The sequence below is a fragment of the Pygocentrus nattereri genome, chromosome 3 (genome assembly GCF_015220715.1).
Source record: "Pygocentrus nattereri isolate fPygNat1 chromosome 3, fPygNat1.pri, whole genome shotgun sequence".
In the NCBI taxonomy this organism is placed as follows: Eukaryota; Metazoa; Chordata; class Actinopteri; order Characiformes; family Serrasalmidae; genus Pygocentrus; species Pygocentrus nattereri.
The window spans coordinates 21509859-21537804 of record NC_051213.1 but is presented as its reverse complement, the minus strand read 5'-3'; the positions used below and the strand labels follow the sequence as shown (position 1 = coordinate 21537804).

General features: G+C 40.3%; 1 protein-coding gene across 3 annotated transcripts in view; it reads left to right on the top strand.

Annotated features, from left to right (window-relative positions):
• The window catches only part of ascc3 (activating signal cointegrator 1 complex subunit 3), a 149869-nt gene that overhangs the window by 67796 nt on the left and 54127 nt on the right, over nucleotides 1–27946 (top strand). For all 3 annotated transcript variants that reach the window (XM_037537204.1, XM_017708223.2, XM_037537203.1), the window contains 3 exons: nucleotides 1301–1477; nucleotides 1571–1642; nucleotides 19746–19880. In XM_037537204.1, coding sequence (XP_037393101.1) covers nucleotides 1301–1477; nucleotides 1571–1642; nucleotides 19746–19880 — 384 coding nt within the window. The remainder of the gene's footprint in view (nucleotides 1–1300; nucleotides 1478–1570; nucleotides 1643–19745; nucleotides 19881–27946) is intronic.

Below are 27946 nucleotides of genomic sequence, written 5' to 3'. Positions count from 1 at the left end.
AAATTTCCCCCAAAAGCCAAATATCCCTAACTTTTTGTGAGTGTGTGTGTGTGTGTGTGTGTGTGTGTGAGTTATTTATTTTTTTCTTCCTTAATTGTATTAACTATATGTCTTGTCTTGACTCCAGGTTTTTTGTTTTATTGTTCTGTTTTAAAACATTAGACAATGAAATGGTTATTCTGATGACTATTATAACATTTACATTGTTTGTACCTTGGGAAGAAATGCTTTAAGATGTCTAAGATTATTTTTTATTGTTTTCCACACTGAGCAGTGTCTCTGCAAATGGTGTCTAAAACACTAAGCTCATCCTTATTGTACCTTTACAGTATCTTATCTGACAGTGTAAGTATTTGTGAATCTTGCAGGATTTGAGAACTAAGTTGGCATTTTGTAGATAGTCGGTAGTGCAATAATACAGTATTAGTGGCCTGTGCTTTATTGTTACCATGGTCCATGTTATTGTGGCTGTCTTCCACTCATACTCCCAGAAAGACGGCACTTGTGAGAGTATTTTAGCTTTGCTTCACACCTATGGGCAAGGACTGGCTGTGCGATATCTAGATTGCTCTGACAGCTACTGCATCATATTAAAGACCTTACCAATCTCCTCTGTCAACCACACCACAGGAGGAACATAGATAGAGCGCTCGCTCTCTCTCCTGATCTCTCTCTCTCTCGCTCGCTCTCTCGCGCTCTCTCTCTCTCTCTCGCGCTCTCTCTCTCTCTCTCGCTCTCTCGCGCTCTCTCTCTCTCTCTCTCTCTCTCTCTCTCTCTCTCTCTCTCTCTCTCTCGCTCTCTCTCTCTCTCTCTCTCTCTCTCGCGCTCTCTCTCTCTCTCGCTCTCTCTCTCTCTCTCTCTCTCTCTCTCTCTGTTTCTCTCTCTCTCTCCCTCTCTCTCCTCCAATTCTAACTCCCTCTCATTCTTCACCTCTCTCTCCCTCTCCCCCTCACCTTCTTTCTTCGTTCCCTTGTCCCCATCTCTGTGTCCCACTCCCTGTTTCTCTTAACTGTCCCTTGCTCCTCTCCTTTTTCTCTCATTTTACTCTCCTTCTCTTGCAGCTGCCTGGTCTTCCTTTCTGGAATGCAGCATTATGTATGCAGCTGTTCATGATCAGCATTAAGCTTGAAATAATATACTTGTTATTCCTCATTCCTTACTCTGGATGGAAGTTATTCTTGACTGATATTGAGTAACACTTTTTTACCTCACTTCTGTAGTAATGCATTATAAATGCCAAATAATGTTGTAAAAACTGCCTTTGGCAGGGAGTTTGATGTTGTATCATGTGTTTCTGCAGGTGGAGTCGACTCAGAGTATGATCCGTATACTGGGACTATCTGCCACACTGCCCAATTACCTGGATGTGGCATCCTTCCTGCATGTAAACCCATACATCGGCCTCTTCTTCTTCGACAGCCGCTTTCGGCCTGTTCCTCTTGGTCAAACCTTTGTGGGCGTTAAGACCACAAATAAGGTAAAATACAGATACCATACATGACACACCATCCTAAATGAAGATGGTTTAAGGAAAGACTTCACTGATCGATTAACTATTCTGTGTGTTCAGATTCAGCAGCTTCATGATATGGAAGAGGTTTGCTATGACAAGGTCCTGGAGCAAATTAAAGCTGGACATCAGGTAATGTGTGCGTGTGTATGCATGCCATGAGCGAGAAACTCATTGGAGAACTTTTTTTCGTAGTTCTTGAAAAAAACTGTGATGTATAAAAAAGCTCAGATGCTTTGTTTAAAAGCTAAAGCCATATAGTAAAGATCTGCCTTGCATAATTTTTGATGTAGCATTCATAATGTAATACAGTAACATACAGTATACAGTAATGATAACTCATTATTGATCACGTATACCTATCATTGTTCACCTGTTATTTGTCAGTCAATATTGAGCAGATATCTATAATCAGTGAGAAACCATTTTATTCAATGGATTGAATGGCTTCCTGCTCCATTTGCCCACTTCCATTTTTATACTGCACACTGAGACTGGTGAACTGTTAAAACACCATCATAACACAAGAAAAAAATACAAACCAAACATTTACCATGCAGAAAACATTTATAATAAAAAAAGTTCTGTAAAGAGAGCAAAACATGTAAAAATAACAAAGTTATCACAAACTATCAAAACCGGTAAGAGTCCCAGAAGCTTCACCCGTTCTTTTGTTTATTTAACCTCTTAACATTCCAACTACAGGGACTTCAATGCAGACTAATGCAGCTTTTCTTAGGTTATAGAAGTGTGTAATAAAACATTGTATTGGTAATGTGTTAAGTTTAAGAAATATACCAATTAATAACAATTGTTTATCACAAATTCAAATAGCGTTATGTAATATAAATTATGCAGCCTCAGTTATTTCTTAAACAGTCCTTAAAATCAGCCATACTCACAAAATATTTATATTTCATAATTTTCTGATTATAATTAGCAGTGTAACTAGTAATTAGTATAATGGTAGACACTTAACTAACGTAGACAGTGGGACCTAAGAGAAGCAAAACTCCTAAACTTAGGTCACTGGTTAGCAATTACTTTATATAAGCTCTCATTCAGTGTTGTACACAAACTATTGTTACCTGAAAGTCTTGTGCCCTAAGTACTATTTACTTTTAGATGTTGCGCTATAGAAAATAAAAATGAGAGACTGAAAGAAAGAGTGACTCTTGTCAGCTTTGTGTGTTTTTATTTATTTATTTTTTTATTTTTTTTAATTTTTAAATTGACAGGTATGAAAGGTTCTGAGGCTGGATATGTCCATAGTAAGGGTCCAGAGGCTGCTAATAGCTTATTAATCAGACTAGAGTGTCTCAGTCTGTTCTCAGCACTGGACTTCTGCCACTGAAACTGTGTAGCAGCACTGCGACCTCTCTGTACTGGGGCAATTTGTGCCCTGTGCCTCTTGCTGAACTCAATTTCAGAATCGCACAAATCACTAAACAAGAAGACACTTACAAACCACATCTGTGCTGACAGAACTATCTCTGTTGCTCACTCGCCTCACTTTTCCTCCCAGTTGATTTAATCGAGGATTTGTGTTACACTTTAATTTTTACCCAATTTTCTGCACAATGTCCTCGGTTAGTCTTTGCCAATTCCTGCTATCTGTATTTCCCCTATCTCACAGTAGCTACCAGTGTGGAGGATAAGGGCTAACACATGCTGCCTCTGTGACACGTGTAGGCTGGCGCTGCTTTTTTTTCAATGTGCCACTCATGAAACATTATAGGTGCACTAACCTTCCAATTCTCTATACATGACCTAACAAATACCACAGTTGGGTCACCCTGTATCGACAGGGACAGAGGAGCTAAGCCATCCTTCCAGCCCTGTGACAACACAGAGGCCAGGAGTGCACTAGGGCTGCATCGATGGGAATCGAACTTGCGTCCCAGTGATAGAATACAACCTTCTTAGCCAATTATATACCACTCAAGAATTTGTTTATCCTTATTTTTGTAGTCACTGCCTGTGTACTGTGTTGAATATTCCCTTTGGACTAAACAAATTCTTCCTGTGATCTCTATACACAGGGTAAAGTGAGCTTGTGAAATGTAATTGTGTACTCTGATCACTGTGATGCGTTAGTCTCATATTATTCTTGTGGAATTCAATTGTTTATTTGTTCTCAAATTCTGAGCTGCTATAAAGGGTCATTTTGGAATAACATCAGTTCAGGGTATTTGGAATTTACCCAGTTTCTCATTTAAACTAGAGACTCAGATGAAATTTTGATGAAAACATTTGAAAACATTTGTTTATCACTGCAGCTGTGAGGCTAATGCTGCTAACAAATGCTAGATGCCAGTAGTTTGCTGAATCTTTTCTGTAAATAGGTGCCCAGAACTTCTCTAAACTCACCCATACTGCATACAGGTCTTAATCAAGGTCACACCAACGTTTAAGTGTGGTTCACAATAGGACAAGCTGATATCTATAAAAAATGAACAAAATTGAGTGGAAGCTGAAAGCTGCTTGCAGCCACTTTTGCTACTTTAGAACTGCCCTGCAGAATCTGACTCCGCTGTGTTCACAATTTCTGCTATTTCTTTTTTAATAAAGAAATGTCTTGATGATATTTGATAATGTTTAAGATTAACAGTTGTTTATAATAAGAAACAGAAATCACAAATGTTGTCTTGTGGTGTCCATGTTCTTCCACATCATGATACATGTAAAGAGCAGTCAGAATTCTACTCACCACCTGTTGACAAAATTTGGACAACAGACCCCAGGGGTCTGTTGAAAATTGTGTAAGTTAGATTTTTTTATTTTTTTTTATTTTTTGCAGAACAAGTCTTTTAATATCTCTAATCCTTTACTTAATGTGCACGGCTAGGACAGTCTCAGTTTAAAATTAGGAGAAACCTCTTATGCAGCGAAAATACTGCCACATGGTCAGTGTTAATAGCTAACCATTATTATCTTGAATAATCTACCAAAAATTAATACTTGAGTAATCAGAGTTTTAAAAGCTACTAAAAAATCTAATGGACAAAAGTCATAAAATAGTTTATTGGAAAACAAGGAAAGCCCTTGACAAAACTAGGAAGCCCTTAAAATGACTTGCAACACTTGGATTTGTCCCATTTTGCAGCAATTTGTTAAAAAATAAAGTTGTGCTGCTAAAGGCAAATGGTGGTCACACCAGACATTAATGTTGGAATTCTGTCTTGCATCCCCACCCTGTTTTTTTGCGAAGCTTTAATAAAATCTTTCAGTAAAAAGTTAATTTATATTTATATGCATTTGTACACTTTTGTGACTGGCCACTTCATTAAGTGCACCTCCTTGTATCTGCATTCTTTGTACAGTGTATAAGATCCACTTACCACCTAGATTTGTTTTCTCTGCACAGTTTGTTAGCCCCCTTGTCACCTTGTTCTTCAATGGTCAGGACCCCCATGGGTTTTATTTAATGGTGGATCATTCTCAGCATGGTAGTGGCGTGTTAGTGTGTGTTGCACTGGTGCAAGTACATCAGATACAGCAGTGGTTTTAAATGCCTCAATATCACTGCTGGACTGAGACTACTCCACCAACCAAAATATCTGGCCAACAGCATCCTGTGACCACTAATGAAGGACTAGAAGTTAACAAACACAAACTGTACAGCAACAAATGAGCTACTATCTATGACTTTACAAGGTGTACCGATAAGGTAGAAATGTCTAATGGAGTGGACATTCAGTGGACACAGTGTTTAAAACCTTAGCAGCACTGCTGTGTCTGATCCACTCGCACCAGCACAATACACACTAACACACCACCACCTTATCAGTGTCCCTTACAGTGCTAGGAATGATCCACCACCCACATGATTACTGCTCTGTGGTGGTCCTGATCTTTGAAGAACAGGGTAGAAGAGGGCTAAGAGAGTATGCAGAAAAACAGGTCTACAGTTTGTAATTGTAGAACTTCAAGTGCAGCTATATGGTAAGCAGAGCTGATAAAATGGTTGATGAGTTTAGAAACAAGAAGATGCACATGAAGTGGTTGATTGCTGCAAATAAAAACACTGTGGGGATAAATGCATTTAAATAAGTGTCTGTCAGGCTCTGTTTCCTACTATAAGAGAGGCAGAAGGAGAAAAATATGCATGCAAAGTGCCCATAAATTGTTGGCAAATTACTAACATGCTTTTTTCTTCTTCAATCCAGCAACAAAGTTTAATGGATTAATCACATAGTGAGTGCATTTAGAAAGATAGGTAGCAGATAACAATTTTAAGTATTAAATCATGTAACCATGAACGTTATATTGTTTCTGTAAGCCCTGCACTCTGCTGTTTGTGTGTGTGTTTGGGTGCCTGCGTGTGTGCGGTATTTGCTTGCATGTGTGTATGTGCATATCTGCTTGCCCCTCATGCCCTTTCATCTCCTACACTCACATACTCAAAAGGGAAAGGGAAAGCTGTGGTTTCAGCCATCTCTTCTTCTGCCCATCTGCTCTGAGTAATGAGCTTCCTGTGTCCTTCTGCTTCATATGCTGAATTTGCTGCCACACACACGGAGATACGTGTGCACACGGCTAGCTATTTAGCCAAAAGAATGATAGTCAGTTTTATTTTTTTTTTAATAAATAAATTTTCAATAGTCTGTGCAGATGCAAACATATGATGTTAGGATACCATGATATTACTGGAGTAGTGCATTAGAACATCTCTTAATTCTGTGAAGTGATTTGAGATGGATGGAGAATAAAGCCCTTTTTTAATTACATTCTGCTGGCCTCATACTCAAATCTTACATTCTTTATGACTGTGAGGCTGCATATTGCAATCTTACCTCTTGGCCTTTAGCTCTGAAAAGGAAATGATGGCCAGCATGAAATAATCAACATTTGCCTTCAGCAGAATGTGTGCACAAAAAATCTGTATTTGGCAAGGTAGTTAAATTCTTTAATCCGTTTAATTAGCATTAGTACTACCTGAATACTGTTGAAGCAGAGAAAGACAGAGAGACATGATACAGAATAACCAGAAGCTAAACTGACCCCAAAGGCTCATCTGAATCTCTCTTCATATGCTAGAGAATCTGCATTCCACTTGCTGTATGCATATCTTCATTACGTGTTTAAATCAGTTGGTTGCCTTTGACTACTTAGTAGTTGCCAATATTTGACATAGATTTTTATTTCGACCAAACCCCCCACAAATAATTCAGAAATGATGCAGTGGTAGAACCAGCCTGTAGCGTGAGAATTTTTTTGCATGGGGCATGCAATCATGTTATAGAATATAAATCCCGTTTGTTTGCGTCTCCCTAATCGTAATGCAGTGTAGTCCTGATTTGGCTTTGCCTTCATTATCATGACGGTACCATCATTATAGCGAAGACAAAGTCATATCAGGGCCTGTGCAGTCATGCAGTGCTGATCAGCTCTGTCTAGCTTTGGCATTTTTCATGCAGCGTTTGCTTTCAGAATTTCATACTAAAAAGCAGGAGGAAATAAAGACCTCCCTCAGGCAACTGTTTATTTTTACTCTTACATCTATAAATTTCAGTAAATGTAAGTTGACCATGTGGTGAGAACCATCCTTCCACACCCCTGTAATGAAGACAGTCCACTGTAGCCAGTTTTTATTGTTCATCAGTTGTGAGTGCTGGTCAAGTGAGCCTTTAAAGAGAATGCGCTTTCACTGGAAATACTCATGCACAGAGCTAAAACTCTGCTGCCCTTGCGTGATAATTGTGCAGTGTTTATGTACACTTGTTAATGAAATGAAATATAATAATAATGTATTATGAAGTGTTTTTTTGCATACAAAATCCAGCATCTGTTTCATAAGCTGATGTTATATTTCAAACTGACATTTTTATAAAAAGCAAGCCATGTTGTGCGACCAGACCACAGAATGAGGCAATTTGTATAGGCAGAGCAGACCAGAGCAGAATATGTATGTCTCCACTATATCTGTGAGTTTCAGGCATGCTGCCAGAGCTCTGTAGAAGGGAGCTTCTCTCTCAGCTTGATATTAAATTGTCAGAACTGCCTGTGACATATATTAATTTCATCGGGGAGCATGATGGATGGAATTTTCTTTATGAAATACCCCCTTTAGCCCCCCTGTTGGGACCTGGGCCGGCAGACAGAAGGCAGACGGAACTTTAATAAGCTTAGGAGGAATCCAGTAGCAACTGTAGCCTGTGCTCCCTTACAGCTTTTCCACGATAAAAAGACCCAATAAATAATGTTTGTTACAGAGGTCTCTGGCCCTTTGCAGCCATTCTTTTCTATTCCAGAGACAGAGAGAGAAAGAGAAATAGGAAGGGATAGAAATGAGGGATAGAATACTAGAAAGAGGTTAATGTAAATAGTTTATCAAATTTCTTTTTAAAAGATATTTATTTCTTTATCTCTCTGGGCCAGATGACCATACTAGTACAGGCACATCGAGTAATGCTGTGTTCATGACAGTGTTTCAGTGACTTCATGTTATCATCTTGTACAAGCCATGAAGCGCAGAGCTTTGTTTTTTCAAACAGATGCAAACGTGAACACGGCATAAGACTGCTTATCAAGCAAAGTGGGTATGACCCCACCCATTAACTACTCACTTGTGAGGCACAAGGTTTTAAAGCTCATCAGCAAGCTTGAGACTGAACAGATACTTAAAGCTCAGTGATGAAGAAATGTTAATAAATTAAGTTCTTTCCTAAAACATTCCACAGAGATATTTTTTTTTACTTCTGCTGGAAAAAAAAGAAAGAACAATTGGGAAATGAGAACACTTCTGCGCTCATATTGAGGCCATGTCTTCTCACACATGTACACCTGATCCCAAGAGTTTACAGTCTTATTCTGATTCTAAGCTTACTTTTGGTGCATTTGGCACCCATGCCTCCATCAAACCATTTTTCTGTTCCTGTTGTTAAAGAAAGTCTTTTAACAGTGCATTTTTGAGATCATAACATAAATTTACAGCTCACCGGTATTTCACAAAGCAAGATTTCTTGGCCAGATAACTTAAGCCCAAAGTCAAGACTGTCCAGAAGAACTGAGGCACATTGCTATTGTACAAGCCTGAAATTTGGTCTTATGTTATCTGGCTTACTGAGAAATGACTGTATAAAATACAAAAAAATGTAGGAAAATCAATGCAAAACCAGCTGCTGCGAGTTGCTCAAACTTTACTGAATCGATCGGAATATGTAATGGGTTACACGTGTAATATCACCACCTTTTTTGTGCAATCCTCCCACGTTGTGCACAGTGCCCCCTCAATATGCATGAGGAAGAGAAGCCATTTGGCATTTTTTCATGCACACAGCCTGTAAGTTCTGCATTTAGCAATCGCCAGTGTTGTTCAGAATGCAAGCAGAATGAGTTAGATTTGCACATAAACTCTGCCTTATTCCTCATATCAGTCAGATTTTTTGTTTGGAATGATGTTTGGAAAACAGTTTATTTCATCTCTAAGAGTATTTAACAGTAATTCTCCCTTTTATGTTTCTTTCAAACTTAAATCCAGATTTCTTAGCAGTGATGTCAACAAGGTTATTTTTCACATCTGAAGTATTTGTACTTTCTTTGAGCCTGTGTTGAAAGTAAAATTAGTAACTATGGTCTATGCCAGTTTTCTCAGATTAAACAGTGTCTACTGTAAGCCTTTCTGTATCTTTAACTAGACAGAAGCAGTGCTCAATGAAGGTCTTATCATAAGCAGTACAATACAGCTAAACCTCATAGTAGCACTTTTCTGCAGAATATTATGTTTAATTAAGTTGACTTAGAGTCCAGACAGTTTCACCTTGCACTCTCCTCAGAGAGAGTATATGGATCAGTATGACTGACCTAGCTTTTAAATGACTAAGTGTTCATATAGGAGTCTTTGAGCCTGAGGTTTGTGGTTGAGTCAGCTGGGTGTTCAATTCTGCTGCAGGGCGATGAGTGTCCTCCAGTTGACATACACGGTCCCACCGATACGTTCGGCAGTGCTTCAGATGCACTTACACCTCATAGGCCTTCTCATGAACAAAGTCACAAGTCAGCTGATTCAAAAGATCACTGTCCTTCTCCTGGGGCATTTTTGAAGATAGAGAAAATCCTCTCTAGAAACATGGTGTTAATCTGAGCTCCTAATCCTGCTGCAGCCGGTCTACCACTCAAAACATTTACTAAGACCTGCTTTATCTGCACATAGTCTCTGAAGAGCAGTTTCCATTATGGCCAGTAAGTGAGAAGAGGAGAGTGAAAGCCATTGGGTACTGGAGTTTTACTCATTTTTGAAGTATCTTTGCTAATGTCAGACAAGCCTCCACTCTCAAGCCATACTCTATGAGATTGCATTATACTTGAGCTCTGTGAAGAAAGGTGGAGAGTAATGTTGCTTTTATCCATAATTGCCAACTTTAGGTAGAATGTGTCCTATAGATTGCACTGATTCTGAAAAGCATTTCAGCCATTACAATCTGTGGCACAGGCTTTTAGTTACGCTCTCATTCGTCTCTTCCCCATGCAACCAAGTGTTCGTTTCATGTTAGTTTTTTTTTATAATACACAAATGGATACAGCAATGTGGAAAAGTCATAAACCATCCTCCATTTATTTTATTTCCAGTCAAAATGGCCATTAAGTCTAACTTACTCATGTTGAAGTTTTGGGAAAAGGCCAGAAAACATTTAATTAACAGAAAATTGCGCAGATGTCTTAATAACTAAACACAATACTAGAATTTTCAGTGTTTAGTGTGTTTCCCCTTTGCCTTTAGTATAGCTTCCATTCTTTTTAGGTGATTGCTTTCAATTTTTCAAAGAAATGTGCATATATTTTTACACACTTCCTGTTAAATCCTCAAAAAGTACAGTATTCAAAGTTGGCTATTCATCAGTCCATAAACTGTTACTCCACACGTCAAATGTTCATTTTTTAAAAATTAAATAAATTAATTAAAAAATTTTCTCCACATCTTTGTAGTAAATTCTACAAAAAGATTTTTATTTTATTTTTTATTATTTTGGGAAAAAATGTCTTTCACTTTTTTCTTTTGACTCCCTGCCTTTTGCACAGTGCTCCACATATACTATATTTTGAATAATATATAAATGTTTTTAGTTATACACCGATCAGGCATAACATTATAACCACTTACTTGTTTCTACATTCATTGTCCATTTTATCAGCTCCATTACTATATAGGTGCACAGTGTAGTTCTACATTTACAGACTGTAGTCCATCTGTTTCTCTGCATACTTTGTTAGCCCCCCTTTTACCCTGTTCTTCAGTGGTCAGGACCCCCATGGACTCTGACAGAGCAGGTACTATTTGGGTGGTGGATCGTTCTCAACGCTGCAGTAAAACTGATGTGGTAGTGCTGTGTTAGTGTGTGTTGCGCTGGTCTGAGTGGATCAGACACAGCAGTGCTGCTGGAGTTTTTAACACCTCATTATCACTGCTGGACTGAGACTAGTCCACCAGCCAAAAATATCCAGCCAACTCTATTAGACACTGTGGTCAGCGTCCTGTGACCACTGATGAAGGACTAGGGCATGACCAACACAAACTGTGCAGCAGCAGATGAGCTATCATCTCTTCGTTTACATCTACAAGGTGGACTACCATGGACAATGAATAATTTCTGTTAAATTCAAACAAACCCTGCCTGTACGTGAGTCAAACTACAGTATTCTCCTTAGCAATAGTGTGCTTAGTAGTCCATATGGTTCACTGTATGAAATAAATGCTTTGTTTCTAATGTGAGTACTAGGACAGCACTTCATCTTTTAATTATACAGAATAGAGAAGCATATATGAAATGAAGGTCACATGGCTTATGTGGCATTGGAAAGTGCAGGAGCTTGTATACAGTCTTTGGGCACAGATAGCCTCAGATGGGTCAGCTTTCCTCTGAGCTGCTTCTCCAGACAGCAGCTTGTCATCCACATGCAGTACTGCCTCAGCTACACATCCATGAAATCCCTCATGGCTGAGACCTTTTCCTCTGTGCTTCTGTTCCTCCTTTGCTCTTTTAAAGACATGAAGGTGATCTCCACAACCATGACCATGGTTAGAGCCTGTAGTCCAACTGAAACCTGACCCGTGTTGAAATGTTGAATTTAGGGTTTAGTAGTTTAGTGGCATTATTGAGGCATTAGTGTAAGGTTATTGACCACATGCTCATCATGAAGGACATTGTCATATTCTTGAAAGTAAATGTCTCATTTTTCTAGCATAGAAAGCAACAGCTTTGTTTGACATCCTTTCTGTGTATTCAAGCCTGGGGGCCAGAAAATGCAAGCTTTTCATGCCTCTAAAGCAATTAAGCATCATTGCTGGCAGAATTGTTCATGGACATGGTGCATAATGTCACAAAAAGCGTCACTAAATTTTATGACCTTCATTGTCCCCCAACAACCCCCCCACCCCCCACCCCAGACACACACACACACACCCACACCAGACTTTGTCACTGTCGTTACCCTAGAAAAGCAGCTTGTTGAACAGCTGTTGGAGTCTCTTCAAGATCCTCTCTTCATTTGAGCATTTTCCCACTCTATCTTTTTCGCAGCACAATGAGGAAATGCAGATTGCTGTGGGCGGTGGTGAGAAACGTGTTGGCAGGTGTTCAAGGATGTGTTTGGGGTTTTTTGGAAGGCTGTCCTTAAATTAGCAATCATGAATTAATTAGTTACCAATTATCCGCGGGCCCTAATTATTGTGATAAACGCCAAAGTGCTGGGTCTGTTTCCAGGTACTGACGGAGGGAAAAGAACCCAAAACAAACACCCCCCCCCCAACAAAAGAAAGGACTCTGCTGGGTCTCTACTGTGTCCCTCTTGGTGTCGCTCCAGTAGGAAGCAAAAGGCAGGAAATAAATGAAATGAAATGAAAACTTAGTGAACCAAAGTCAGTCCACTTTTGCCACTGTTGTAAATATATTTTCTCATTTTGTAATTGTCTTCATCAACTTAGTATTATCATTGTTACTTTTGCTGTTATTGTTATCTTTGTTAGACTAAGATGATGGCTTGTATTTGTAGACCCTCATGTAAGAGAAGCATCTTAAAGCAGTTTACATGTGGTTAAAAGAAAGAAAAGCAGCACAGTAAAGCTTAAACATTGAGACTATATGAAAGACACCATTGAAATAAATAAAAGTGAGTAAAAATGCAAATAATGTCAGTGTGTAAATAAATAAAATGTAGTTATGAAACACACAAAGTTAATGCACAAACTTTGCTAATAGAGGGTGCCTGATGAGCTATATGCTTATAAAAGTCACAGAGACACTGTATGCATATATATGTTTGACTACACTCTGAGGGATGCTGAATACATGCATTTTTAACTGCAACTGGGCTTCAATTTTATATTCATCGTACTTCTTTAGAAAGCTCTGTAGGCCTTTGCTCTTCAGTTTTTCAGCAGACTGAAAATAGTTTTTCTGTCTGCTGCTGTATGCCTCTAAACGTCTTTTTGTCTTTAATCTTAAATAGATGGTCGTTCCTCCTGCTGTGAAACGGGCTCCCAATTACATGGTCCTGTGACCATCTAATATCGTAAATGTTTGTTGGACAGTAAATTGCTCGATTTTTAGCTTTGGATATGCTTGAGACCTACTGTTCAGACCGACTTGCAGGAAACTATGCACCTACATGTTTGCACAAAATCCCATAAATCTTTTGAGGTTTCTGTTTACAACAGTTAGCTTCTTTAACATCACATATGTGTAAACCTTAGCAAACACAATATTGCATGTGTTTACAAACCTACCACTGTGGCATCAACACTTATTCATTCATTCTTTCAGTCATTTGTGTGTTCATTAATTCATTCATTTATAAAACTTATTGGTTGTAGTAGAAACATATGCCTAGAGATGGAGGTATGCAGGTTTACTGGAGTCTCACACTTGTTGCTATACTTTCCATGACTGAATGATTAACCCACCTAAACATAGTTTAGCCACCTTTTTCATCAAAGCCAATCCAGTAGTGATGCATTACTGACATATTCCTGTGATGTGTTCAGCTGTGCTGTTAGACTTCAGCACTGTTACCTTTATGCCAAAATATCAGCCATGAATTGTTTATTTCTGTATTTTTATCATGATTAGAGAAACAGCCCTTTGATGGACTGGTGACCTGTCCAGGATGTTTCCTGCCTTCTGCCCAATGACCGCTGGGATAGGCTCCAGCTCCCCCCGTCTGTGTGTGTGTGTGTGTGTGTGTGTGTGTGAAGAAACGGCAAAGGAAAAGAAAGTAGAGAAGTGTTGACTATGTCACCATGGTTCTAAGTATTTTTGAAACTGACAGCAATTACCCTGCCCTCATCACTGAATGACTGACCTTAAGGACAAAATTTCATTCCGTTAAGCCATTTTCTGTGTTAGGTTTAAAAAGAAGGGAGTAAATTATATTCACAGCGAACTCTTTTGGAGTCCACTGTCCACCAATGGCTGTATTGATATAAAGCTTTTACCATAAATGTTTGGCAAAAATATATATGAACTAACTGAGAAAACCAGCCATTACTTTGTGTACTTCTGGTGCTGGTCCCAAGCCCGGATAAATGGTGAGGGTTGCGTCAGGAAGGGCATCCGGCGTAAAACTTGTGCCAAAACTATCATGTGGATCACAAATATGATTGCCACACCGGATCGGTCGAGGCCCGGGTTAACAAATACCGCCTCCGGTGCTGTTGACCAGCAGGGTGCCGGTTGAAATTGCACTACTGTAGGTCAAAGACCATCAAAGAGGAGAGGAGGAAGGTGGGTTAGAAGGCAGTGAGAGAGAAGGAAAGGCAGGAGTGTGGAGGTTAGAGTAGGGACTCTGAACATAGGGACAATGACTGGTAAAGGCAGAGAGCTTGCAGACATGATGGAGAGAAGGAAGGTAGATATTCTGTGTGTCCAGGACACCAGATGGAAAGGAAGCAAGGCCAGGAACATTGGAGGTGGTTTCAAACTGTTCTATCATGGTGTAGAGAGGAAGAGAAATGGAGTAGGGATAATCCTAAAGGAACAGCTTGTGAAAAGTGTTCTGGATGTAAAGAGAGTGTCAGACAGGATCATGAGCCTAAATCGGAGGTTGATGGTGTAATTTTGAATGTGGTCAGTTCATATGCACCACAGGTTGGTTGTCGGTTAGAGGAGAAAGCGGAATTATGGAGTAAGATGGATGAAGTGGTAGATGGTGTCCCTAGAGAGGAGAGATTAGTAATTGGTGCAGACTTCAATGGACATGTTGGTGAAGGGAACAGAGGGGATGAAGAGGTGCTGGGTATGTATGGTGTGAAAGACAAATGCGGAAGGTCAGATGGTTGTAGATTTTGCAAAGAGAATGGAAATGGCTGTGATGAACACGTATTTTCAGAAGAGGGAAGAACACAGGATGACATACAAGAGTGGAGGGAGGTGCACACAGGTGGATTATATCCTTAGCAGGAGATGCCACCTAAAGGAGATTGAAGATTGTAAAGTGGTACCAGGGGAAAGTGTAGCAAGGCAGCATAGGGTGGTTGTCTGTAGAATGAGATTAGAAACAAAGAAGAGGAAGAGAGTGAAGACAGAGCCAAAGATTAGATGGTGGAAGCTGAAGGAGGAGGATGGTTGCAGGCAGTTCAGGGAAAAATTGCAACAGGCCCTTGGGGGCAGTGAGGAGCTACCTGAGTGTTTCGTCTGGTCAGAGGAAAGAAGACAAGGAAAGTTGGTGGTGGAATGAGGAATTCCAGGAGAGTATTCAGAAGAAGAAGGCAACTAAGAAAAAGTGGGATAACCAGAGAGATGAAGGAAGTAGGCAGGAGTACTGTGAGGCTAGTTGCATAACAAAAAGAATGGTGGCAAAGGCAAAGGCTCAGGCCTATGATGAGCTGTATGAGAGGCTGGACAGTAAAGAAGGAGTAAAGGACTAAACTGAGAAATAGAGCTGGAAAGGATGTACAGCAGGTTAGGCTGATAAAGGATAGAGAGGGAAATGTACTAGTGAGTGAACAGAGAGTGTTGAGTAGATGGAAGGAGTACTTTGAAGAACTAATGGATGAGGAAAACGAGAGAGAGAGGAGGACAATGGGGGGAGAGATTGTGGATCAGGAAGTGCTGAGAATTAGTAAGGTGGAAGTGAGGGCAACTTTAAAAAGGATGAAGAATGGAAAGGCAGTTGGTCCAGATGACATACCTGTGGAGGTATGGAGATGTTTAGGAGAGAAGGCAGTGGACTTTTTAACCAGGTTGTTTAACAAAATCCTGGAGAGTGAGAGGATGCCTGATGAGTGGAGAAGCAGTGTACTGGTCCCCATTTTTAAGAACAAGGGTGATGTGCAGAGCTGCAGTAACTACAGGGGTATAAAGTTGATGAGCCACACCATGAAGGTATGGGAAAGAGTTGTTGAAGCAAGGCTAAGGTGAGAGGTTCAGATCAGTGAGCAGCAGTTTGGTTTCATGCCCAGAAAGAGTACCACAGATGCAATTTTTGCATTGAGAGTGTTGGCAGAGAAGTACAGAGAAGGTCAGAAGGAGCTACATTGTGTCTTTGTGGATCTAGAGAAGGCATATGATAGGGTGCCAAGAGAGGAACTGTGGTACTGTATGAGGAAGTCAGGGGTAGTTGAAAAGTATGTTAGGGCGGTGCAGGACAAGTATGAGGATAGTGAGACAGTGGTGAGGTGTGCAGTTGGAGTGACAAATGGTTTCAAGGTGAAGGTAGGGTTACATCAGGGATCAGCTTTGAGCCCATTCTTGTTTGCAATGGTGATGGAACGGTTGACAGATGAGGTCAGGCAGGAGGCTCCATGGAACATGATGTTTGCAGATGACATTGTAATTTATGGTGAGAGTAGAGAGCAGGTGGAAGAGAATCTGGAGAGGTGGAGGTTTGCACTGGAGAGGAGAGGAATGAAGGTCAGTAGAGACAAGACGGAATACATGTGTGTGAATGAGAGGGAGGTAGGTGGAAAGGTGAAGATGCAAGGAGTAGAGGTCGTAAAGGTGGATGACTTCAAATATCTTGGGTCAACCATCCAGAGCAATGGACAGTGTAGAAAAGAGCTAAAGAAGAGGGTGCAGGCAGGATGGAGTTGGTGGAGACGGGTGTCAGGGCTAATGTGTGACAGAAGGATAGCAGCAAGAGTGAAAGGCAAGGTTTACAAGACAGTAGTGCGTCCTGCTATGATGTATGGTTTGGAGACTGTGGCTCTGTCTAAAAGACAGGAGGCTGAGCTGGAGGTGGCGGAGATGAAGATGCTGAGATTTTCGTTGGGAGTGACAAGGATGGACAAGATTAGAAATGAGCAGATCAGAGGGACAGTGAAGGTGGAGCAGTTTGGAGATAAAGCCAGAGAGGCCAGGTTGAGATGGTTTGGACATGTGTTGGGGAGGAATAGTGGATATATTGGTCAAAGAATGTTGGAGATGGAGCTGCTGGGTAGAAGGAGAAGAGGTAGACCTCAGAGAAGGTTTATGGATGTAGTGAAGGTGGACATGGAGATGGTTGGTGTAAAAGTAGAGGAGGCAGTAGATAGGGCAACATGGAGGCAGATGATCTGCTGTGGCGACCCCTAAAGGGAGCAGCCGAAAGAAGAAGAAGAAGAATAGCCTTGGAGAGTACATGCTCAAAGCAGTGCTTTATATGCTTAGCTAGACCAGCTAGGGAATTTCTGCTTCTGCATCACAACCAAACAGATACCATGGTAATATTTTATTTTTGAGAGAAGCATCTGTAGATGCTTTGTAGCTGCCCGCTTTGTCTTGAACTAACATAACTAAATGCAACTGAGCTTTGAGTGCGTTGAATTCTGTTTTAATGCAACACTAAACCTAAACATAACTTCAATCCAAAATCTAAACCTTATTCTGAACATAATCTTAAATCATAATCCTAGTGTTTCACCAGGTAGTTTAATAAAAATTAAAGTGTCAGGCTCCCGAGTGGTGCAACCATCTAAGCGCTGGCCCTGTCATCAGAAGCTCACAAGTGATGCTACATCAGTGGTTGGGAGTCTTAGAGAGCACAATTGGCCTCGCTCTCTGGGTGGATAGGTTGACCCCCCTTCTCTCCCCATCACTCAGCATGATACTAGCTGTTGGCTGACGTAACAGAACTGGCGGTTGTCGGTTTCCTTCGAGCACGTACGGCTGTCCAATGACGTTGTGTTAGCGGTACAATGGCTGGCTTCACAGGTCTTGGAGGAAGCCGGTTGCTAGCCTTCGCCCTCCTAGAGTTGATAGTATCATGTGATTGAGGGAGTCTTAACTAGTGGGTGGAATTGGAGAGTACTAAATTGAGGAGAAAATTTGAGGGGAAAAAAAAAGTATTAAAGTATTATTAGAGACATTAAAGTGTCTCCAGATACTCTATAGAGGACTTTCAGAATCACTTGTAAAGAAATCAGGGCACCTGTTTTCAAGACTAAATGTTACATATATAAGGAATGGCATTGCTAGCTTTGTTGTAATATTTGAATGTTTAAATTAGCTTTTTTGATTTGTTTTTATTCATTTGGTTTCTTTAATTATTTTTTAAAATTGATAGTGAATTCAAGTCTGCTACAGTTGCTCAAATCTCCTGTTGAAAATCTCAATCCCCAAAAAGGTAACTTTAAAAGACAAGGAGATACGTTCTTAACTTTTAATGGAAGTAAATGGATGAATAATTTTCCCTAAGTAATTTAGAACCATTTCTGTGAGTATATTCATTATCACATTTAGACACATCAAAAGCGCACCTGGCCTTTTCGAATTATGTAAAAAAAAAAAAAAAAAGAAAAATGACAAAAATGGAGACACGAAGACAACAATGTTATACCTCTATGCGTATCCAGACCATATGGTTTGTTTTCTTCAGCAAGCTTGAAACATTCATTCTGCTCATTCATTCAGTCAGCAGTGATAATTTTGGTTATTCTAGCAGTTAACTAGAAACTGTGGCGAAAGACTGATGCTTAGTGTTGTAAATGGAAAATAAAATAATGTAGTAATAATAATAACATCTGATGTATATGGAATTGATATTGTAAATAACTGCAAAATTGCACTTGTATTTATTTTTGTTAATACAAACAGAAAAATTATACTAGTGTGATTGAGGTGAAGTAGAATATTGAAGCAGAGAACAATGTTTTATTATTTTTTTTATGTTTTTTTATGTTTTTTTTTTTTTTTTTATTATGTTTTATTTACCTCCCCCCCGGAAAATAAGAATACATAGCAGCGTGAGCAGTGCAGAGGTGTTGTGTCAGTACAAGAATTGTACTCTCTCTCTCTCTCTCTCTCTCTATCACTCTCTCACACTCTCTCTCACACACACACACACCTGCACACACATACATGTAATGTGTATACATGCTTTCCTCTCTCACTGACAGTACTTTATGATGTCCTCAAAGGACAAGAGGGATGCAGGAGAGGAGGGGCAGAGAGGCCTTTTGCTACCATCTCATAACTGTCTTGTATTTCTGTTATTGATTGTTTTTGTCTGGGGTATTGACTGTTTTGCAAGGGCAGCCTGAGTATAATAGGAAGATTACACTCCTCCTTTGTCCTTTAACAAAAGGTGTATGCTGCTGTGCCCTTCTGTTGTTGTAGATGTCATGCAGAATGAAGGTTTCTGCACTGGTAGAACGCTATGGTTATTTCCAGTCTCTTGTTAGTTGCTAACAACTAACCTGCATCTCACCTTCTCTCATGCTTCGTCATGGACAATGGCTTTCAAGCTGGATTACTTTGGCAGATTTGTTTGTATCAGCAATTTACTAAAACTGAATGCCTTCAATGTTTTACTAAGGGTTGAATTTGACCGTAACAGTCACTTACGTCGACCCTATCTGGTTATCCTGTTGTTTGATTTAGTTGTATGTTTATTTAGGTTGTTTCCATTATTTCTTGTTGTGCTCAGGTCATTACCTGTTAACTGCAAATGGAAGTCATTGTTAGACAATTTTATTATTTGCATTTTTCATTATACTACTGAAAATCTAATCCCATCATGTCATTATTTTATTCTTTATTTATTTTCCTTTTTTTAAGAATAAAGTGGGGGAGGTACATGACTTCTTTCTCACATAATTGAGTAGCTGGCAGAATGAGACCCATAGACCTTTAGTAATTATCATACCACAAAACAAAGTTAGAAATGGATTTTGCAGTCTATTATTGACAGAATCCTCTGTAAAGTGCCATGTTTAATGTATTTTTCCATATGTTAGCTTTCATAAATTAATATTTGATATGGGCCAATCGAAGTGTTTAAAGATGCCCTGGTGGGTAACCCCCATGAACATGTGTTTCAGGTGATGGTGTTTGTCCATGCCCGTAACTCCACTGTGCGTACAGCCATGAGTCTAATTGAAATGGCGAAGAACCGAGGGGAGTCATCGTTCTTCCAGGCGGACCAAGGGCCCGATTATGGACACTGTGAAAAGCAGGTGAGCAAAAGCCTTGATCACAAAGGTCATTCACAAATGGATTTCTTAGGATGTCCAAAAAATGCTTTTGATTCAGTTACTGATTTAAAGTCTTTAGCAGAACAGTTTGTTTCCCTGTTCATGCAGCAATACCAACCGTAATACCAGTAAAAGTACTCAGATTAGACTCTTCATGCAATACTGACCTGCTGTTGTAAATTGATATGGATAGAGATGTCTATAATGAAGTGTCAGAATCAAATACATAGCAGATAATTGTAATGGCAATGAAAAAGGGCAATTGCTTCTCTTAAAAATACTTCTCTTTACTCTTTGCTGGTCAGCACAAATGCTTTCAAATAGCAGCAGCAGATCAATGGTGTTCTATGCTGTCTTTAAATTGCATGCTTTTTAACATCAACTGATTCTTTAATGGAAATTGCTTAAATTGTATTTTTTTACCCTGACTTTGAAACTGCAAACATACATTTCTTAGATTCTTAGAGGTTTATGGATGTTTTTTCTTTAATGGACAAACACCAAAGTTTAGACTGCTAGGCAGGATTTTCAAAGCTACCTCCACGAGGCAGGGTGTTATGTATCGCTAAAGAAGAAGCACTCTGGAATTCAGCCTTAGATGCCTTTGGGAAACTGTGAAGTATTATATTTCCACAATTTTACAACTCTTAATATTTAGCACTTAGTCATTCCTCAGCATGGCGGTTATCACCTTTGAAGCATCGTCAGCATGATTACATTAATACAAAAAAGAACCCCTTCGTTAATTTTTTGGTTTAGTTTGTAAATTTGGTTTTGATTAAGAACTTTTATTTCATTGCATGACTAATGTATGATGTAACTGGTGATGTTAAGTTAGTAGATTAGCTAACTGTGAAGAGGGTAAGTAAAGTAATAAGTAAGAAAGTGATACTTTATTAATCCCACAAACGGGGAAATTCCACCTCCGCATTTAACCCATCCGTAAAGTGAAACACCACATACACACATACACTAGGGGGCAATGAGCACACTTGTTCGGAGCAGTGGGCAGCCCTATCCACGGCGCCCGGGGAGCAATTGGGGGTTAGGTGTCTTGCTCAAGGACACCTCAGTCATGTGCTGTCAGCCCTGGGGATTGAACCGGTGACCTTCCGGTCACAGGGCCAGTTCCCTAACCTCCAAGTTAGTGATTTTACTTGCCAAAGTGTCCTTCCTAATGTAATCACACATTATCATATCAGACAACTTACACTGGTATACAGTGGTGGTTTTAGTGTTTCATTTCCTGTCAGCTAGACAGGAACAGAGGGTTACAGAGAACTTTTATTTTTAAGTAAATAAAACACTGCATTGACTTTATTCACTTCATCAACTTAGATTTGTGTGAAAAGCATTCTGTGTGACTCACAGCATGTTATAAACTTCACTTCAGTACAGTACAGTATTTCCAGACTGTGAGAAATACAGCTTGCGACAGTCCACTATTCTGAGCATACAGTGGCCAGGCAAAGTAATAAATGTGTGTTTAATTTGTAATGTCCTCCCTTGGGTGATGATTCGGAGGCACTCCCCCCTCTTTTTTTCGCCTTTTGCAAGGCCGAAGCGTTCATCGCACACTGAACTTGCGATGTGCTTCTGCGGAGTTTTACCCGGGCTGGGGCCGGCCGCAGATGAACTGAGTGGAGTTATTTATGAGCACTTATTCATGAGCGCTAAAGCGGAGGAAAGGGAGAGAAATTGAGGTCAGTCACCTCCGCTAGCGCTGGCTCCTCAGGGGAGAGGGGTAAACAGTCCAAGGAAGCGGCTGCGAAGGCCACGCGGTCCTGGCCTCGTTGAAAATGAACCCTGAAGGTGCGGCACTAAACTTTTTCCAACACCGGTGTATTAGACGGTGAGCGCGGGCAATTAGAAATCCACAGAGGGCAGCTTTCAGCTCAGGTGTAGAGGCCAGCTGCTTAGTCTCTGAGAAAGGGCTCCTCCTAAAGGGAGCAGCTGAGTGTTCAGCGTTTCAGGAGCTGCAAACCATGTTTTCCTTAGAACTTCACTGCTTATTGGGTTTTGCTCAAGAGTTAATGCATATCTAACAGTCAACATTAACATGATGCATAAGTGTCTTGTTTTAGAATTACAGTGTGGTCTTTGTATGTTGTGTTGTATCAATTATTCATTTTTGTTTGAGTTAACTAGTGGTTCATGATTCTGAGGTAACAGTTCATTCAGAAACATTTACTGAGCACATCTGCTTAAAAGGTGCTAGTTGCAGTTTAATGTGCTGAGTTAGAGAGGAATATACAGAGACTACCCCTTGTTTAGATCATTTCTAGTCAAAACAGCCATTTAAAAATGATTTATTTTTCAGACGTTAGAATTTTTCAAAGTTTAAAACGGAGGGAATTGACAAAGTGAAGAAATATATTCAGGATTTGTGACAACAAATTTTAGACTTGATGAATATTTGGACATGAGTACAAAAGTGAGTATACTCACATTTCTGCAAATATTTTATTATATTTTTTCATAGGACAAGACTATAGAAATTAAACTTGGATATAACAAAGTAGTCAGTGTACAGATTGTATAGCAGTATAGATTTACTGTCCTCTGAAAATAACACATAGCCATTAATATCTAAATAGCTGGCAACACAAGTGGGTACACTTCACATTGTGCTCAAAGTGTACATTTTTTGTGTGACCACCATTATTATCTAGCACTGTCTTAACCCTCTTGGGCATGGAATTCTCCAGAGCTACACAGGTTGCTACTGGAATCCTCTTCCACTCCTTCGTGATGAGCTGGTGGGTGTTAGACACCTTGCGCTCCTCCTCCTTCCGCTTGAGGATGCCCCACAGGTGCTCAGTTGGGTTTAGGTCTGGAGACATACTTGGCCAGTCCATCACCTTTACCTTCAGCAAGGCAGTTGTCATCTTGGAGGTGTGTTTGGAGTTTTTATCATGTTGGAAAACTGCCATGCGGTGCAGTTTCCGAAGGGAGGGTCTCATGCTCTGCTTCAGAATGTCACAGTACATGGTGGTATTCATGTTTCCTTCAACGAACCACAGCTCCCCAGCGCCGGCAGCACTCATGCATGTCCAGACCATGATGCTACCACCACCATGCTTGACTGTAGGCAAGAGACAAAGATGTTTTGGTGGACATGCTGGACACCGTCTGAACCAACAAGTTTATCTTGGTCTCGTCAGACCACAGGACACAGTTCCAGTAATCCATGTTTGGGCACAATTTGGACAATGTTTACACAATGTTCATTGTGAAGTGTACTCACTTGTGTTGCCAGCTATTTAGACATTAATGGCTGTGTGTTGAGTTAATTTTAGAGAACAGTAAATTTCTACTGCTATAAAATCTGTACACTGACTACTTTAAGTTATATCCAAGTTTCATTTCTATAGACTTATATTATATCTTGAAAAGATATAATAAAATATGTATATGTATGTGTGTGTGTGTATATATATATATATATATATATATATATATATATATATATATATATATATATATATATATATATGTGGTATGGCAAGCCAAAAAGGAAATATTTAATGATTTAATTAATGCTTATATATATATATATATATATATATATATATACACACATACATACATACACAAAAGCAATAATTAAATCATTAAATATTTCCTTTTTGGCTTGCCATAACACACACCCATACATATATATGTGTGTATATATGAATGGACTGGAATGAACATTGAATTTTAGAATTTAGAACCATTTGCTTCTCTGCATGGTGTGTTAGTGCCCTTTTACCTTGTTCTTCAGCAGTCAGGACCCCCATGGACTCTCGCAGAGCAGGTGCTATTTGAGTGGTGGATCATTCTCAGTACAGCAGTAACACTGATGTGTTAGTGTGTGTTGTGCTGGTACAAGTGGATCAGATGCAGCAGTGCTGCTGGAGTTTTTAAACACTGTCCACTCTCTGTCCACTTTGACACTCCTACCATTCCAGTGCGCTTTGTAGATGTGACGTGAGAGGCAGTAGCTCATCTGCTACTGCACCATTTGTGTTGGTCATCCTCTATTCCTTCATCAGTGGTGTCAGGATGCTGTTGGCTGGATTATTTTGGTTGGTGGACTATCCTCGTTCCAGCGGTGACTCCAGCAGCACTGCTGTGTCTGATCCACTCAGACCAGCGCAACACACACTAACACACCACCACCACATCAGTGTTACTGCAGTGCTGAGAATGATCCACCACTTAAATAGTACCTCTTTCAGTCTTAATCTCAGTTCTAGAAGTTGGTTGCATTTTCTGCTCTTGAGGATCCCAATCTCAGATGCATTAAGTGATGTTGAGGTCTGGACTCTTTGTTTGACACATTTCCTTGCCTCAGTTACAGCTTCCTGACTGCTACACACCCTTTCAGATCCATAGTGTAAAATTTTCTTTTCACAGAGGAAGGACAGAAACACCTGTGGATTTTTGAATACAAATAACTTGTAACTGTTTTGACTGGAAATTAAATAAATGAAGGGGGTCTCTGACTTTTGCACAGTATTGTATATGTGACATATGTCTGTCATTGTGAGAGAGTTTCAGTGCTGCCTGTCTGTATTTTTTGACAGTGCCATGAGGCATTACAGCTCAGGCTCACTTTACACTCTCCAGTCTGAGATTTCTCTACATCCAGGTGTCCTCACAGAGATCATACCTATTATCTGTACAGCCCATTCAGTCTTTTCAAAACACTGGTAACAGATCCAAACACTTGTGAGGGACATTACAGCTCTGAGGAGAGAGGAGGGGGAGGCATTGTTGAAGTTTATTGCACACCCAGTGGGGGAGTTGTTCAGAATCTTACAGAAAGCCATTTTAAATGGAACCTGCTGCTGAAAAATACGCTTGAAGTCCTCACTTGTGAGCAGTGAAAGATTTGTCAAAAGTGTCTAAAGCTGTCATTTTTCCCCTCCATTTTCCCCCTTTTTCTTGTCCGTGTTAGTCCTGTTCCATAAAAAAAGAAAAAAGACAACCCTAAAAATGACTTTTCTCTTCAGTTCCTCTCATCTATCATCTTGCCATTGTGCCCTATCAGGAGCAAAGACGCTGGTGCTGGTCTGTTGGTCAGAAATGGCGACAGTGAGAAGGCTGAAGAGACTGCATGTGTATGTGCGTGCGTGCATGTGTTAAAGTCAGTATTGTCCCCTGCAGCGCTGACTGTGCTCAGCCGATAGTGAAGAGAAAGACAGAGTTAGAGAGAAGGAGTGAGCAGTGGAGAGACTGGTTCTGGCTTCATTAGGAGTAGTCCGTGCTGGAGGGGCCAGCAAAAGCGGCCAGTGATGGATTAGAGTCATCCCGGCTGCACGCAGGCAGAAAAGGATCAATAAGGAGCTGAAGAGGCAAAATTTCTCTTTCTCTTTCTCTTTCTCTTTCTCTTTCTCTCTCTCTCTCTCTCTCTCTCTCTCTCTCTCTCTCTCTCTCCTTCTCTCCCTCTCCTTCTCACTCTCTCTCTCTCTCTCCTTCTCTCCCTCTCCCTCTCTCTCCCTCTCTCCCTCCCTTCTCTCTCTCTCCCTCCCTCTCTCACACCCTCTCTCACTCCCTCTCTCACTCTCTCTGTCCCTCTCCTTCTTTCTCTCTCCCTCTCCTTCTCTCTCCCTCTTCCTCTCCCTCTCCCCCACCCTGCCTCCCTCTCCCTCCCCCACCCTTCCTCCCTCTCCCTCCCTCTCCCCTACCCTCCGTCCCTCCCTCTCCCCCCCTCTCCCCTACCCTCCCTCCCTCCCTCTCCCCCCCTCTCCCACCCTCTCCCTCCCTCCCCCCTCTCCCCCCCCTCTCATTTTTGAGAGGTATGTTAAAATCAAGCTCCACTGTTGCATTGGATCTGAAAAAAATCTGTGTTTTGGTTGATCTTTCCACTGTGACCTCAACATTTAATCTGTTGGGATTGAATTGTGAGAAGCAGAAAATGCAACCAATGTCTAAGACTGAAGTCTGACGTTGTGGAAAATCATTCCTTTGGATTTCTTTGAAAGACTGAAACCAAGTCTCCTGAAGAGAATGGACGCTCTAATAAAGACAAATAGTGGACACATTAATACAGAAACATTCTGTGTTCTGTGATATTTTCTGTTAAATACATATTTCTGCTTTTTTCCCTGACACTAAAAATAAAGAACTTATGCTTAAAGGTTTTGACTGGAAATGAAATAAATGAGGGGTGGTCTCTGACTTGTGCAGTATATGTATACCCGTGTGTGCGTTATTAATGGAGTGGAGTGGCGGTCTGTGTGTGTGTGTGTGTGTGTGTGTGTGTGTGTGTGGGTGTGTGTGTGTGTGTGTGTGTGTGTGTTATAGATGAGATCAGTGGTGTGTAAATACACAGAGGTGGAGCTGGTTTTCTCTGGGGAAGGTGATGAACACTAACTTCATATTTAAATCTCCCAACAGAAGGCAGAGTGATGCATTTAATAACCTTTGCCTCAGTCCCAGGAGCTTTGCCAAGATAGATGCTTCTTTCAGTGTCTTCTCTAATCTGCTTTCTATTTTTATAAGCCAGGCATAAATACATGCACAACATCACATGGGTCTTATTTCTTTCACTGAGCACAAACATGGACAGGCAAGGTTATGTTTTACACAGAAAAAAAAAGTTTGGTATCTTAATATAATTTTACTATCCATGTTCTGTGTATGTTCATTAGTAGGTATCTATAATTTACAAAGGCTATTACCTCCTTATATATGTCTGTTTTAAAATAAAACCAACAAAGCATCAGAAGCAACTGGAAGTCATGACTCAGAAGTGTGGCGAGGCATCAAAACCAGGTTGAATGCTTCTCTCAGATGGAGAGTTTTGGGGTCTGTGGTTTTCTGCTCTTCAGAAGTGAAAGTGAGCCCAGTTGACCCTGTGAAAACGTTTTGGGTTGTATGTGTTACTGCCGAAGTTGTCAGCCTTTCACCAGTAAAGAATGCTAAAGTTGCTTACACTCGAGCAGTAAAAGGTGAGTTAGAGTGGGCACTTTAGTGAGGTTGCATCTCCTGCAGTCCGCCTGAGCCTCAGCGCTACTTATCCTCTGATAATACACTGCTTATTTGCTTATGGAAATTGCCCTGCATTAATATTTATACCTGTTTTTAATCCCCAGTATGCATGCGCAGTGAAAAATACAGCACATATAAGGTCAATTATATTTTTTGGCCTTATTTATCCTGCTTTAAAAGTCAGAAGTGAGCCCACTACATATCTCCCTTACGCTGTTCATTAATTTGCGCCATCACTTAGTTTGAAGAGGCTGTCAATCAGGCTTAGATATCTTAATGCACTCACTTGAATAAGTAATAGTGGGAAATCACAGGAATAATGGCTGTTTATTGAGCTGCTGTCTATGCAAAGCACTCTCTATTAAAGAGCAAAAGTTTCTAATTGAGTGGGGATGTGCATGGGCGTTTAAGTGCATTTCCAAATGAGTGTGTGTATGTGTATGTGTGTGCGAGACAGAGAGCGGAAGAGTGAGAGAAAGGGGTTGTTTAGGGCAAATATATTTTGTTTAAAAACAAGTAACCAGGAGCCACCATTCAGCAAGTATTGTGATTAATGTGTCTTTATTATTAGTATTTGTTTAACTTTGAGGTCTATTTATATAGAAACAACACAAAAAATGGCTGTGCATTTGTGGTGCGTACAGTGTGTGTTGATGCTTGTTCATTTTCATGAGGCGAAGGAGTTGACTCTGTACAGGGTCCTGAGCATGAGCTGGTTGAAGGACTTGGGTCTATAAATAGAAATGATGGATGGGGATCCCAGTCCGAGGCCCTGCCACAAGTCCTAGCCCATTTATTCTGCTTAGCACACAGCAACCCATTATCGCTAACATACTGCATATGCCACAACACTACTCGAATCCCAGAGTGCGTCAGTAGTTCTATGGTAAGATGAAAAACACTGCTCCGAAGTAGTGGGAGCCGCGTTTGTGACCTCAGTGCAGTCTGCAGTCATGGCTAGGGCTGACATTAGCAGCAACTTCACAATAAAATATGTATCACTAGAATAGCTTCATTATATAATGAAGCATGACATAGAGCATCTCACCAGACATATACAATAACAA